A 14,164-nucleotide genomic window follows, 5' to 3' on the forward strand; every position below is an offset into this window, starting at 1 on the left:
AGATGTGCGGGTTAGGTGAATTGGCCACGCTAAATTGCCCCTTAGTGTCAGGGGGACTAGCTAGGGTAAATGCATGGGGTTATGGGGGTAGGGCCTGGGTGGGATTGTGGTTGATGCTGACTTGGTGGGCCGAATAGCTGGCTTCTGCACTGTAGGGATTCTATGGATTCTATGGAAATGAAGGATTCTCCTTACAATCAAGTCTTGAAGTATTGCTTCCGTGAGGCGTATTCATCCATTATTATCTTTGTTCTAGCACAGGAAGAGGCTATTCAGCTAGCTCTCTGTTGTGCAATCCAGTCAGTCCCATTCTCCTGTTCTTGCAGTCCTGCAAGTTTATTTCCCTCAAGACCACTCGCTACGTAATGAAGTTCTTTCTCACATCCTCCTCGCGTGTCTTGTCCAAAACCTCTAACTTGTATCACCAAGGCTTTGTAGCAATCAACTAATGCAAACAACTTTTCTGCCATTGGATTACTTGACTGCCATTTAATTACTTCCATAACTTCCTCTCAGACCTCAGTTCAAATTTAATTTCTCCTCTTTCCCCCAATACTTTCTTCATTTCACTCAGTGCCCAGTTGGTCCTGTTTCAGCGGCACTGCCCACTCTCTGATAACTCACTCCCATTGGCTATTCATCATGTGTGTCCGTGGGAAGGGGTAAGTGGCTAGGGGGTCATGGCTGATTGGGTATCCAGACACCCCGTCCTTTGTTCCAGAGGTCGAGCAATAGCAAACAGCAAGCTGGAGCAAAATCCTGGGCTGATTTCACTTGCTCTCGTGCTGAGATTGGATGTAAAACCGCAATTCATTCAGAATGGGATCTTTGTAATGATCATTCTCAGGAGGTGGGCGTCGCCGGCTCACCAGCATTTATTACTAATCCCTAATTGCCCTTGGGAAGGTGGTGGTGAGCTGCCTCCTTGAACCGCTGCAGTCCATGTGGTGAAGGCACACCCATGGTGCTGTAAGGGAGGGAGTTCCAGGATTTTGATCCAACGACAGTGCAGAGATGTATTTACAAATTGGGATGGTGTGGAACCTGGAGGGGAAGGTGTCCCCATGTAACGAAACTCTTGTTCTTCTAGGTGATAGAGATCTCAAATTTGGAAGAAATGTTAGCAAGTTGTGAGTTCAATCCTACCACGTAGACAGGGCGCGCTTCTGTCACCATGTGCTGGTAGAGATCTAGGCTAATGAATGGGCTAACACTTGGTGTCACAGTGGAGATAGCATTATGTCACAATGCTGGCACTGCTGCCTCACAGCACCAGGGACCCGGGTTCAATTCCGGCCTAGGCTCACTGTCTGTGTGGAGTTTGCATATTCTCTGCATGTCTGCATGGGTTTCCTCCGGGTGCTCCAGTTTCCTCCCACAGTCCAAAGGTGTGTGGGTTAGGTTGATTGGCCATGCTAAATTGTGGCTTAGTGTCAGGGGATTAGCAGGGTAAATATGTGGGGTTATGGGAATAGGGCCTGGGTGGGATTGTGGTCAGTGCAGACTTGATGGGCCGAATGGCCTCCTTCTCCACTGCAGGGATTCTATAATTCAAACAGAGCTTTTCCTGGATGGTGTCCAGCTTCCTGAGTCTTGTTGCAGTGGAAGGGGTGGTGAGAGAGGAGGACCTCCTCGTGGACCTGCTCTTGGACCTGGCTAAACTCACTATCAACAGGTCCAGACTGCAGGCAACTGAGGGGGCCACCTCACCTGACTGTCTGCCCCTCTACCGCAACTACATTCAAGACCAGGTGTCCCTGGAGAGGGAAGATGCAGAGTCCACGGGCACCATTGAGGCCTTCCATGCCCACTGGGCACCACAGGAGCTGGAGTGCGTTATTGACCCTGTTAATCACATTTTGATTTTGATATTTAATTTGTGTTTTGTTGATGTTTTGGGCATTTCCCCTTTAAGGGGCTGCCCTCCTTGCTTTGTCCCTCAGTTTGTTTAATTTAGCTTAATTGTTTTAACTCAAAAGAGTTGAGTCTTGCTGCAGCTTCACTCACTCAGGCAAGTAGAGAGTACCGTAGATGTCAGTATATAAATTGACCTTTACAGCCTCTGAAAGTTGTTCCAAAATCAGGGGTCAACTTGTACACTGGGTCGACTTATACACCATGATTTACGGTAATGCATCTCATGCCTGACACGCTTTTGCTGCTCTGTTTAGCTCAGATTGTCCACCACCATCGGGGAAATAGAACATTTTCTTTGCATCTGACACACATTTGGAACTTATCACCTGTAATTGTAACCTTTAGCTAACAGATTGTCAATATTTATTGCCTGACTTTTATTTGAATTTGAAATGTTCTGTTTTGCTGCTCTGTGACTTGATGGACAAGACAGTAGCAGCGAAAGGTGCGACTGGGCCGGCAGGCTGAGCAGTCTACAATAGCCCAGTTTCTGAGGGGAACTTGACATGGAAAAGGGAGTTTAGAGATAGGATTGAGGTGAGACAGAGGAAATTTGTAAATCAGGATAGGAATTTGGTAAAAGCAAAATACTGCGGATGCTGGAAATCTGAAATAAAACAGAAAATGTTGGAAAATCTCAACATGGGGATAGGACCTCGATGGGATTGTTGTCGGTGCAGACTCGATGGGCCAAATGGCCTCCTTCTGCACTGTAATGATTCTATGATTCTAGGTCTGGCAGCGCCTGTGGAGAGACAATAGAGCCAATGCTTGGAGTCCATGTGATTCCTCCTCCTCTTGATAGATTGGGGGGTAAGAAACTAGGGAAACTCGAGAAGGATTGGATGGAAGGAGATGGGGATCGAAGGCAGAATTCTCCCGTTTTGAGACTAAGTTCAGTGGTGGGCGGCTCCAGCAGCACCTGTTCAGCCAATCAGAATAGCAGGATCCTGCGCCAGATTCAGCGATTGGAAGCTCGTTAATTATACACAAGTGAGTTCCTGGCAGCCGGCAGCTGATTCATCCACCCGCCCTCAGCTGCTGGTTGGAATGTCCCAGCGCCATGTTTAAACATTGGTCCAGCACACTCACATCACTCTCTCCAGTCAACAGATCATGCAGGATGTCAACACTGAGGGAAAAGCCTCAAGAAGAAGTATTTTCTTCAACTCAACGCCCCCCCCCCCACCCCGCATCCTCCAAGCCCATCACCTGTGAGGAGCCACTGCCCACTTGGACCTCCACCCACATCGTACCTGGTGTCTTCATCCATCCCCTCCAGTTTCCCTTTGGCCTACTTGTTTGGGAGCTATTCCTGCAGCCTTGTCAGGATCCAGCCTCCCTCCTCTCGGCCTGTCCTCTGCCTTTCATTGTTCATTATTCTATATAAATGTAAGTTGTTGTTGAACCCAATGTTTGGGGAATGTGGGAATTTCCTGATGAAACTGTAATGTTTCTGGTTCATTCTAACCTGATCACCCAGTATGGGCGGCATGGTGGCACAGTGGGTTAGCACTGCTGCCTCGCAGCTCCAGGGACCCAGGTTCGATTCCAGCCTCTGGTCACTGTCAGTGTAGAGTCTGCACGTTCTCCCCGTGTCTGTGTGGGTTTCCTCCGGGTGCTGCGATTTCCTCCCACACTCCAAAGATGAGCGGGTTAGGTGCATAGGCCATGCTAAATCGCCCATTAGTACCCTGGCATATGTAGGCTAGAGGGATTAGCGGGGTAAATAGGTGGGATTACGGGGAGAGGGCCTGGGTGGGATTGTTGTTGGTGCAGGCTCGATGGGCCAAATGGCCTCCTTCTGCACTGTAGGGATTCTATGATTAATCTGACTTTAGACTAGCAGGCTGGGATGGGTTTGCAATCAGTTAAACAGTGGATTTTTGCCTGCATTGTCTGATTTTTCTTCTTTGCTTTCTTCAAACAGGTTATATTCCGTGTTCTGTCTCCACCACATTCTGTCGCAGACCCATACAGCGTTCAAGCACAAGAGCTGCTGAAGGTCACCAATATCCGTGTGCGTCTGCTTAAACGTCAGCCGTGCCCCTGCCTGGCCCGGACAGCCGGCCTCAAACCCCAGCGATTCGCGCACTACGCAATCTATGACCTCATCGCAATGGGGAGCTGCTTCTGTAATGGCCACGCGGAGTTGTGTGAACCTGCCGCGGGTTTCAGAGCTGCGAGGAGCAACTTCCCTTCTGTGGTACGTATGCTGACCGTCACTGTGCGGAGAGTGTGTACGCGGCCGCACTGTGCGGAGAGTGTGTACGCGGCCGCACTGTGCGGAGAGTGTGTACGCGGCCGCACTGTGCGGAGAGTGTGTACGCGGCCGCACTGTGCGGAGAGTGTGTACGCGGCCGCACTGTGCGGAGAGTGTGTACGCGGCCGCACTGTGCGGAGAGCGTGTACGCGGCCGCACTGTGCGGAGAGTGTGTACGCGGCCGCACTGTGCGGAGAGTGTGCACGCGGCCGCACTGTGCGGAGAGTGTGTACGCGGCCGCACTGTGCGGAGAGTGTGCACGCGGCCGCACTGTGCGGAGAGCGTGCACGCGGCCGCACTGTGCGGAGAGCGTGCACGCGGCCGCACTGTGCGGAGAGCGTGCACGCGGCCGCACTGTGCGGAGTGCGTGTACGCGGCCGCACTGTGCGGAGAGCGTGCACGCGGCCGCACTGTGCGGAGAGCGTGTACGCGGCCGCACTGTGCGGAGAGCGTGTACACGGCCGCACTGTGCGGAGAGTGTGTACACCAGCATGCAGGCTGAAAGGAGGAGAGGGCGTGTCACAAATGCAATGAACTCCATTCCTATCCCATTTGCAGAAGCACAAGAAATCCTTTTATCCATCGCACTGCCCCACGCATGAAGAAATCATTTATATTTTGCACAACAGCTGGGATTCTTCATTCTCGTACCCACTGCCGCCGTTGCCACGAGAATGGAGAATTTGGCACTCAGTCAAAATTCCATTCACTGCAGCGGGACTGGGGGATCACGGCCCCGGGCGAGGTCGGGGGATCCCGGGCGAGGTCGGGGGATCCCGGGCGAGGTCGGGGGATCCCCGGCCGAGATGTTTCACTTCCCCGGACATTAATGCTTATATTCCACGTGACTAGAGTGATTTTTGACCAACAAGAGGGGGTATGTGGGAATGTGGAGTTAAGTCCATGATCAGATCAACCACGATCCTATTGAAGGGCAGAGCAGGCTGGAGAGGCCCAGTGGACTATTCCTGTATGTTTGTGTCTGCATTTCACACTTTTAAAAACCTCAATCCAGCCATTGTCTGAAACGTCTCTTTTCTCGAGGCCAGTCTTTTCTGATAACTTTAACCTCTCAGTGGCATTGACTCTGTGAACAAATTGTTATATTATTGACACTGGGACACACAGCAAGACCCCCAGACAGGGGAATGAGTGAGCTGCTGATCGGCCTGCTGGTGTTTGGTGAGGGAGGAATGTTAACTTGTATTCCATTCGTCTGCGCAGTCCAATCCTTGTGAAAGAGTTGCTGTGAAAGACAGCTCCTCCAGCAGTGCAGCCCTCCTGCGGTACGGCACTGACAATGTCAGCATGGATCAGAGTGAGAGATACCCTCGCGCACACTAACATGGTAATCGGCCCTGCTGTGGGTACGTGTAACCCACTTGTACTGAAAAACACCAAGCCCATTTCACTGCAATTTTATTCCCCAAAGGTTTTCAGTCCAAAACAAATCACCAAATTGCAGAAAATAAAAATTCCGATTTTGCTTTTCACTGAGTCACTGAGCCTTTGGTTCATTTGTCAATAGATCCTTTTCTGAAAATTTTGTCCCTAAACGTCTCTCACCTCACCTCCACCCACACCTTCTTGAATGGCTGCAGTCCATGTTCTGTGGATTGACCCACAATGCCGTTAGGGAGGCAATCCCAGGATATTGACCCAGCGACTGTGAAGGAATGGTGATATATTTCCAAGTCAGGATGGTGAGTGGCTTGGAGGGGAACTTGCAGGTGGTGGTGTTCCCATTTATCTGCTGCCCTTGTCCTAGATGGAAGTGGTTGTGGGTTTGGAAGGTGCTGTCTAAGGAACTTTGGTGAATTGCTGCAGTGCATCTTGTAGATAGTACACACTGCTGCTACTGAGCGTCGGTGGTGGAGGGATTGAATGTTTGTAGATGTGGTGCCAATCAAGCGGGCTGCTTTGTCCTGGATGGTGTCAAGCTTCTTGTGTTGTTGGAGCTGCACCCATCCAGGCAAGTGGGGAGTATTCCATCACACTCCTGACTTGTGCCTTGTAGATGGTGGATAGGCTTTGGGGAGTCAGGAGGTGAGTTACTTGCCGCAGTATTCCTAGGCTCTGACCTGCTCTTGTAGCCACTGTGTTTATGTGGTGAATCCAGTTGAGTTTCTGGTCAATGGTAACCCCAAGGATATTAACAATGAGGGATTCAGTGATGGTTACACCATTGAATGTTAAGGGGCAGTGGTTAGAGTGTCTCGTATTGTTGATGGGCATTGCCTGGCATTTGTGTGGTGCAAATGGTTATTTTCAGCCCAAGCCTGGATATTGTCCAGATCTTGTTGCATTTGAACATGGACTGCTTCAGTATCTGAGGAGTCGCAAATGGTGATGAACATTGTGCAATCATCGGCGAACATCCCCACTTCTGACCTTATGACGGAGGGAAGGTCATTGATGAAGCAGCTGAAGATGGTTGGGCCTAGGACACTACCCTGAGGGACTCCTGCAGAGATTCCTGGAGCTGAGATGACTGACCCTCCACAATCACAACCATCTCCCTATGTACCAGGTATGACTCCAACCAGCGGAGAGTTTGCCCCTGATACCCATTGATCCCATTTTGGCGAGGGCTCCTTGATGCCACACTCGGTCGAAAGCTGCCTTGATGTCAAGGGCTGTCACTCTGACCTCACCTCTGGAATTCAGCTCTTTTGTCTATGTTTGAACCAAGGTTGTGATGAGGTCAGGAGCTGAGTGACCCTGGCAGAACCCAAACTGGGTGTCACTGGGCAGGTTACTGCTGAGGTATTGGTTGAGGGTTTAATACTGGCCAGGGCACTGGGAAGAACCCTCCAGCTCCTCTGTGAATAATGCAGCAAGTGCAGCTCTCTGTAGAAATGGGTCTGTTGTGGGCATTGAACAATGTTGATGATAACAAAGTGAAAGCTGGAAACATATATTATCCCCGTTAATAACATTTCCAATGAGGTGGATACACTTTCCCTGTGAACTGTAAACAGCTAATCCGCTTATAAGGATTAACCTCACTTCTCGAATATGTAAGAGATCAGATTATACGTCTGCAACAGGGTCTGTTGTTAAAGTGTCACTCAATAGAGGCTGGGAGCTGTTTAGAGTAAATACAACTAGATTCTGGGAGTGCAAAGGAATAATGACAGCACAAAATGGTGAGATTAACTCTTTATCAGCAGTTGTTAAACTGACCTGAAGCTGAGAGGGAATTTCATTGAGGATAGCGGTGCTGTGCAGTCAGAGCATTGATTCATGGAGGTGGCAGTAATGAGCTAGTGGATTACTGATACTGAGCTGCCCCACACTCTGAGGGAAGGGGTTGGTGAACTCCCCCCAGTCTGCCTGGCTCCTTATTAATGCCCCGTGGACAAGAGGCAGTCGTGGGAGTTTGTGAGCAAAGATTCCCAGAGGACAGAGATCACTCCGGATTGGAAACACCATTCCCATCGCACAACAGCCGGTTGCTTAGCAACTTTGGTAGCAGCCTGGGAGCAGATTACAAGGAAAGGTCTTTCATGGCTCATGAATGAATGAGTGATTGTGTCTGGGAATATCGATGTTGGGAATGATTTTCCGTATGTATGGAGGCTGTAACTGAAACACTGAGCCAGCCTATTGTCAGTGAATGAGAGGTTGTGACCCCACTTGAGTGGCAGAACAGAAGTTTAAAGTTAATTTATTAGTGTCACCGCTAGGCTTACATTAACACTGCAATGAAGTTACTGTGAAAATCTCCTAGTCGCCACACTCTGGCGCCTGTTCGGGTACACTGAGGGAGAATTTAGCATGGCCAATACACCTAACCAGCACATCTTTCGGACTGTGGGAAGAAACTGGAGCACCCGGAGGAAACCCACGCAGACACAGGGAGAATGTGCAGACTCCGCACAGTGAACCAAGGCCCAGAATCAAACTCAGGTCGGTGGAATTATGAGGCAGCAGTACTAGCCATTGTGCCGCTGTGCTGCCCAGAACAAAGGGATTAAACTAAGGGTAGGACAGAATAGTGACAATCCCTTCAACTGACTGCTTCTTCCCCTGAGGCCTGAGAATCTTTGATCATTGCTATCACTCCCAGTAGATAGTAGCTGTGGACTGGAGTCATACTGAAGGCAGTGTGAAATACAGTCTGCTGAGTGGGTACCAGCTTCAGGTTACTGAGGGAACTGGCCACACTCGCTCTGCAGAGGGATATCACTCAATAAAACACAAGGACTAATCACCCAGAGGTGGAGTCAACTACTGACACAGCACAGAGACTGAGGGGCAGCTCCACTGTCATCCTCCTTGTTGAGCATGGCGTGGGCCCTGCTAAAACCAGCAGCACGCTGGTTTCTGTTCATTCACAAGGCTCCAGGTGGAATCTCATCCATTGTCAAACCACAGCCTTCAAATGGGAAATGGGTGGGAGAAGGGAATGACTCCATTGAAATAACTTCCCTGCTCCATATCTGCCACACGGCAGCATTGGAACCTATCCCGTCATTTTTAAAAAATCATTTATGGGATGTGGCATCGCTGGCTAGATCAGCACTTATTGTCCAGCCCTAATTACCGTTCAGCAAGGTGGTGCCGAGCTGTCCTCTTGAACCGCTGCAGTCCCTGAGGCGTAGGTACACCCACAGTGCTGTTAGGGAGGACATTCCAGGATTTCTACCCAGCGACAATGAAGGAATGGCGATATGTTTCCAAGTCGGGATGGTTAGTGACTTGGAGGGAAATTCTAGGTGGTGGTGTTCCCGGGTATCCCATTTAGCAGAGTCCAGCCAACACTGGCCAATTCCCATTTGGGAGATTAGTGGCCTCATAGAAACAAGGAGCAGGTGAGGGCCATTCAGCCGCCCGAGCCTGCTCCACCATTCAGTATGATCGTGGCTGATCCTCTATCTCAACACCACACCCCCAATCTCTCCCCATATTCTTTGCCGCCTTTGGAGTCGAGAAATCTATTTTGTTTTTAAATATATTCAGTGATTGGCCTCCACAGCTTTCTGTGTTAGAGAATTCCAAGGTTCACCGTGCTCTGCGTGAAGAGGTTTCTCTTCACCTCAGTCCTAAATGGTCCAGCCCATATCCTGAGACTGTGATTCCTCGTTCTAGACCCCTCTCAGCCTGAGGAAACAACATCCCTGCATCCAGTCTGTCCAGCCTGCTCAGAATTTTATACATTTCAATGAGCTCCCTCTCACTCTGCTAAACTCCAGGGAATACAGGCCAAATTGACCCAACCTCTCCTCATACAACAATGCTGTCATCCCATCTTCTGTGGCAAATGTATCCTTTCTTAGATAAGGACACTAATACTGCTCACAATACACCAGGTGTGATCTCACCAAGGCTCTCCCTGGACAGTTGCAATAAGACATTTTTGCTCTTGTACTCAAATCCTCTTGCAATGAAGGTTAAATCACCAGGACAGTGATTCCAAAGAACTCAACACAAAGGTGCATCAATCAAGTCATGGTAGCTTTAGAAGATTGAGAGGTGATCTTATTGAATGATATAAGATCCTGAGGGGGATTTGACAGTGGATCCTGAGAGGGTGTTTCCCCTTGTGGGAGAGACTAGAACTCGGGGAAACAGTTTAAAAATAAGGGCTCTCCCATTTAAGATGGTGATAGGAAGAAATATTCTGGGATTGTGGATCTTTGGAAATTTCTTCTCCAGAGAGTGGTGGAGGTGAGGTCATTGAATATTTTTCAGGTAAAGGTAGAAAGATTAATATGGGGATTACAGGTTTTCGGGGGTAGGCAGGAGAGGAGTTAAAGCCACAATCAGATCAGCAATGGTTTTATTGAGTGGAGTGGGCTGGAGGGGGTAAAAAGGCCCACTCTAACCCTGAGTTTGTATGTCGTTAATATTGAAACTGTTCATGTAGTGAGCATAATAACCAGCACAGAGTGCTACAGCTCCGAGTCATTAATGAGGAAGATTGGCAGAAAGCAGCAAGTGTCTCATGACATTGAACACTTGGTGTTAATAATGAAGGATTGGTGAATGGACGCTCCTCCTGTTTGGAACAGTGTGTTGTTCAGGCGTTCAATATTACCATCTGTCTGAACATGCCCCACCATCCTTCACTGTGGCTGCATGATGACTTTGGAACTCCCACGCCCTAACTTCACTGTGGGAGTATTTTCAGCACACTGACTGCAGCTTTCGAAGAAGCTGCTTCACCGGCTTCTCAAGGTGGACGGACAGTGGGTGCCAGCCATGTGCAGATTTTTAAAATAAAACCTGTATCCCGGATTATTAAATCTATCCCGAACCAAAGCAATCCTGATCAAATTTATTTTGTTAACTCTGCCTTCATCATTAATCTTCTGGGTCAAATTAGCAGCAGTGAAAGCTACACTGCTGCCTCACAGCGCCAGGGACCCGGGTTCGATTCCGGCCTCGGGTCACTGTCTGTGTGGAATCTGCACATTCTCCCCGTGACTGCATGGGTTTCCCCTGGGTGCTCCAGTTTCCTCCCACACTCCAAAGATATGCAGGTTAGGTGGATTGACCATGCTTAGTGTCAGGGGGATTAACAGGGTAAATGCGTGGGGTTATGGGGATAGGACTTGGGTGGGATAGTGACAGTCCTGGAAACAATGGCTAGATGTTCGGGGTGGGGTTTTGGTCCAGGGGGAGGTAGGAGGAAGTGTCCGAGAGTTGACCTCTGCCTCTGTGATGTAAAGGTCAGGATGCCAGGGTTATTGGGGTTGAGGAAGGTTGGGAATAGACTGGATGGGATGTTAACGGGTGTGAGGAACACAAGAGAGTAGGATTGGATTGTGTGGTATATTTTACAGAGTTGTCAATGCCACAGATTTAAATAATTGAATGCTTTATCCAGTGAAGTACTGATAGAGAGCTTAACTCTCCGAGCTGTTACACCAACATCCTGTCTGCCTTCTCAGGGGAAAGTCAAAGATTCTGTGGCACTATTTTAAAGAACTTCAAGGATCTCAGGCTAACATATTATCCCTCAACCATCACTCCCAAACCAGGTTATCCTTGCTGTGGATTGAGCCACATTTGCCCACATTACATTGTCTTCAGAACTTGTTGGAATGACCCGAGCTTACGAAAGGCTCTGCATAATTACAGATTTTTCTTAAGGGTTGTGAGGAATGTGTAAAAAATGGGAAGAAGTGATTCATGGGGAAATATTGGGGCAGATTTGGTTTGCTTGTTGGTCTGCAGCCACTGCTGGGCAGCAGGACGAGGCACTAAGGTGGGTATGAATTGTTCTGACATCCCAGTGTGAAGGCCACCCCCAGTAAAAGGTGGTATATAACTGCAAATCTTTCTTTGTTTCTTTCAGTCTGTCACTGGCTGACCAAACTCTTTCCCTGGCTCGTTACATTTTCTCTTCATTTCTGTAACAGGTCCATGGGAAGTGTATCTGTAAGCACAATACTGTGGGTAAACACTGTGAAAGGTGTGATCCTTTATATAATGACCAGCCCTGGAGACCTGCAGATGGCAATAGGGGAACCGCCAACCAGTGTCGCAGTAAGTCATGCAATGGCTTCCGTCCTCTCCGATCTTTCCGGAGACGGCGCTTGAGGGGATTTACTGGAATGGGAACAGGGATGGGAGAGTTCAGTTATGTGCAGAGACTGAGGAAGCTGGGATTATTCTCCTAGGACGGAGGAGAGATTTAATAGATGTATTCGGACTTTGATGGCGTAGAGAGGGAGGAAGTGTCTCCAGTGACAGGAGAGTCGGTAACCAGACTGTCACAGATTGAAGAGCGTTGGGTGGGAGATGAGGGGAAAATAGTTTATGCAGCGAATTATAATCTGGAACACACAACCTGAATGGCTGGTGGAAACAGATTCAACAATGAAAATGGGATGAATATTTGAAAAGGAGAACTTTGCAGGGTTATGGAGACAAAGCACAATGGTTTGAGATTAATTGGACAGCTCTCTCAAAAAGCTAGTACAGACATGGTGGCCTGAATGGCCTCCTGTATTTTGAAATTCTGACAAGCAAAGGTTAGAGCAGGAACAGCTGGAGAGAGATGTGACTGAGGTTAGATCCCAAACGTGTGGAATAAATCGGTGAAGGTGTTGAGAGGCACAAAGAATAAGGGAGGTGTTCACCTTAACACTGGTCAGAATTTTCCGGCTGTTCATGCTGGCAGGATCATCCGGACCCACTAATGGCAAACCCCCCCGCCGCAGGCTCCCCAGCAACAGGGGCTGCAAACAAGAAATCCCATTGACGGCAGCAAAACTAGATGATCCCATTGCCGGCCAATGTCGGGCTGCCTCCACTGTGGTGAAAGAGGCCGTGATGGGAGGGCATGGAGAATCTGGCACACTGTCCAAAATCAGCCCCACCCCTACCACGCCTCCTCCCCCCCATCTCACCACCTCCACCCCTGATTCACCACATTGGCTAGTGCCCTATTCCCACATCACCACGGTATATCCACAAGTGCCTTTCCAGCTCCTCACATGAACCGCAGTGGGGAGATGGTGTTATCTTTCCAGACCCCGGTGGTGGGACAGGGCCCTGCTGTGGCTTGCTCTCCCTCTGAAAGCTCACCTCCTGAAGGCCTCAGGCTCAGGCCCTGACCAGAGGTCACACTTCCCATCTTGCTGTGTGACCCACTGTCCCCTGACCCCCAGAGATTTTCATAAATAGCTTTATCATTTTCAACAGGCTCTGTCGGTGATGACTCTGAAGAAGGATGGACATTATCTTTCCTCACCCCTCTCTGATAATTAAATGCCACACTCTTATCTGGTGCAGGGGGTTAAGATCAGGCCCTGGGTTTTACATTTATATTTGTTGAGTGTGTAAGGAAAGGGGGATGTGGAGAGGTTGGAGCAGTATTGGCACAGAGGGGATTAGGAAGCTGTTTGTGTGGAGGATGAGCATTAACATGGATTGTTTAGTCTGAACGGCCTATTTCTGAGTTCAAATCTATGGCTGGGATTTTCCAGTCGCACCGTGGCAGGTTTTCCCGCAGTGGAGGTGGCCGGCCTAGGGTGGGGGGCATCTTCAGTGGGCAGGGCAGGAAAATCCCAGCCTGTGTTTGAGGGAAAACTTCAAAGTTGGGACAGATTAATGATCTTACCTTTCCTCTTGTGTCAGAATGCAGGTGCAATAATCACGCAGACAGCTGCCATTTTGACCTCAGTGTGTGGCTGGCATCGGGTAACCGCAGCGGGGGAGTTTGTGACAACTGCAAGCACAACACAGCGGGGCAGTACTGCCAGCAATGCCAAGAAGGCTTCTACAGGAACCCCAATGTCCCTCTCTCTGCCCCAAACACCTGCCTGGGTAAGATCATTTCTGCCACGTCTGCATTGACAAATCTGAGAGTTCTGTCTGGACTGTTTCCTGATATCCAGGAGTGTTCCTACATTGCATCCCTGCGAAGCTCTCTGGGATGTTTAACCGTGTTGAGGGTGCTGTATAAACATGTCGTTGACCTTGGTGTTTGGGCAAGTCTAACATGTTTGACAGGAACATGTGATTTTGAATCAAATGTTCTCTCCAGCTCTATTTGAAAGGGTCACATTAGCCCAGACCATCCCTTCCTTTTCTTATCTACAACAACATCACTAAGGTGGCAGAAGTTGATGGTTGGAAATTGAATGGTTATCATTACAGGTAATGGAATAAGAACCTTTGGTGGATGTCAAGGTGGAACTCGATGGGTTGTTGCCAATATATAGGATTAGAGTTGATAAAAGTTGGGATGCGGTGGATAGGTGGGTTAGATGGGCCGACTGGGGCAGGGCTGGAATCACTCTTTCCAGGAGCCCATCTTGAAATGGATGCAATGGAAAATCTGGCAAAAAGGAGCTGCTGATTGGCTGTGGCTTGTTCCGCTCTGCATGGTCACACTTGTTCACAGCGCAAGTATACCAGAGAGGAAGATGGGAATTTGGTGGAATTCTTTGAGAACATTACATGTGCAGTGAACAATGGGGAACCTGTGGATGTGGTGTATCTGGATTTCCAGAAGGCATTTGACAA

The 14,164-nt window shown here is 49.1% G+C and overlaps 1 protein-coding gene across 2 annotated transcripts in view; it reads left to right on the top strand.

Moving 5' to 3' along the window:
• ntn4 (netrin 4) overlaps positions 1-14,164 on the top strand; it is a 49,357-nt gene that overhangs the window by 16,450 nt on the left and 18,743 nt on the right. For both annotated transcript variants that reach the window (XM_078234686.1, XM_078234687.1), the window contains exons 3-5: positions 3,848-4,123; positions 11,551-11,677; positions 13,274-13,462. In XM_078234686.1, the coding sequence (XP_078090812.1) occupies positions 3,848-4,123; positions 11,551-11,677; positions 13,274-13,462 (592 nt within the window). The remainder of the gene's footprint in view (positions 1-3,847; positions 4,124-11,550; positions 11,678-13,273; positions 13,463-14,164) is intronic.

The sequence above is a fragment of the Mustelus asterias genome, chromosome 19, assembly GCF_964213995.1.
Source record: "Mustelus asterias chromosome 19, sMusAst1.hap1.1, whole genome shotgun sequence".
Classification (NCBI taxonomy): Eukaryota; Metazoa; Chordata; class Chondrichthyes; order Carcharhiniformes; family Triakidae; genus Mustelus; species Mustelus asterias.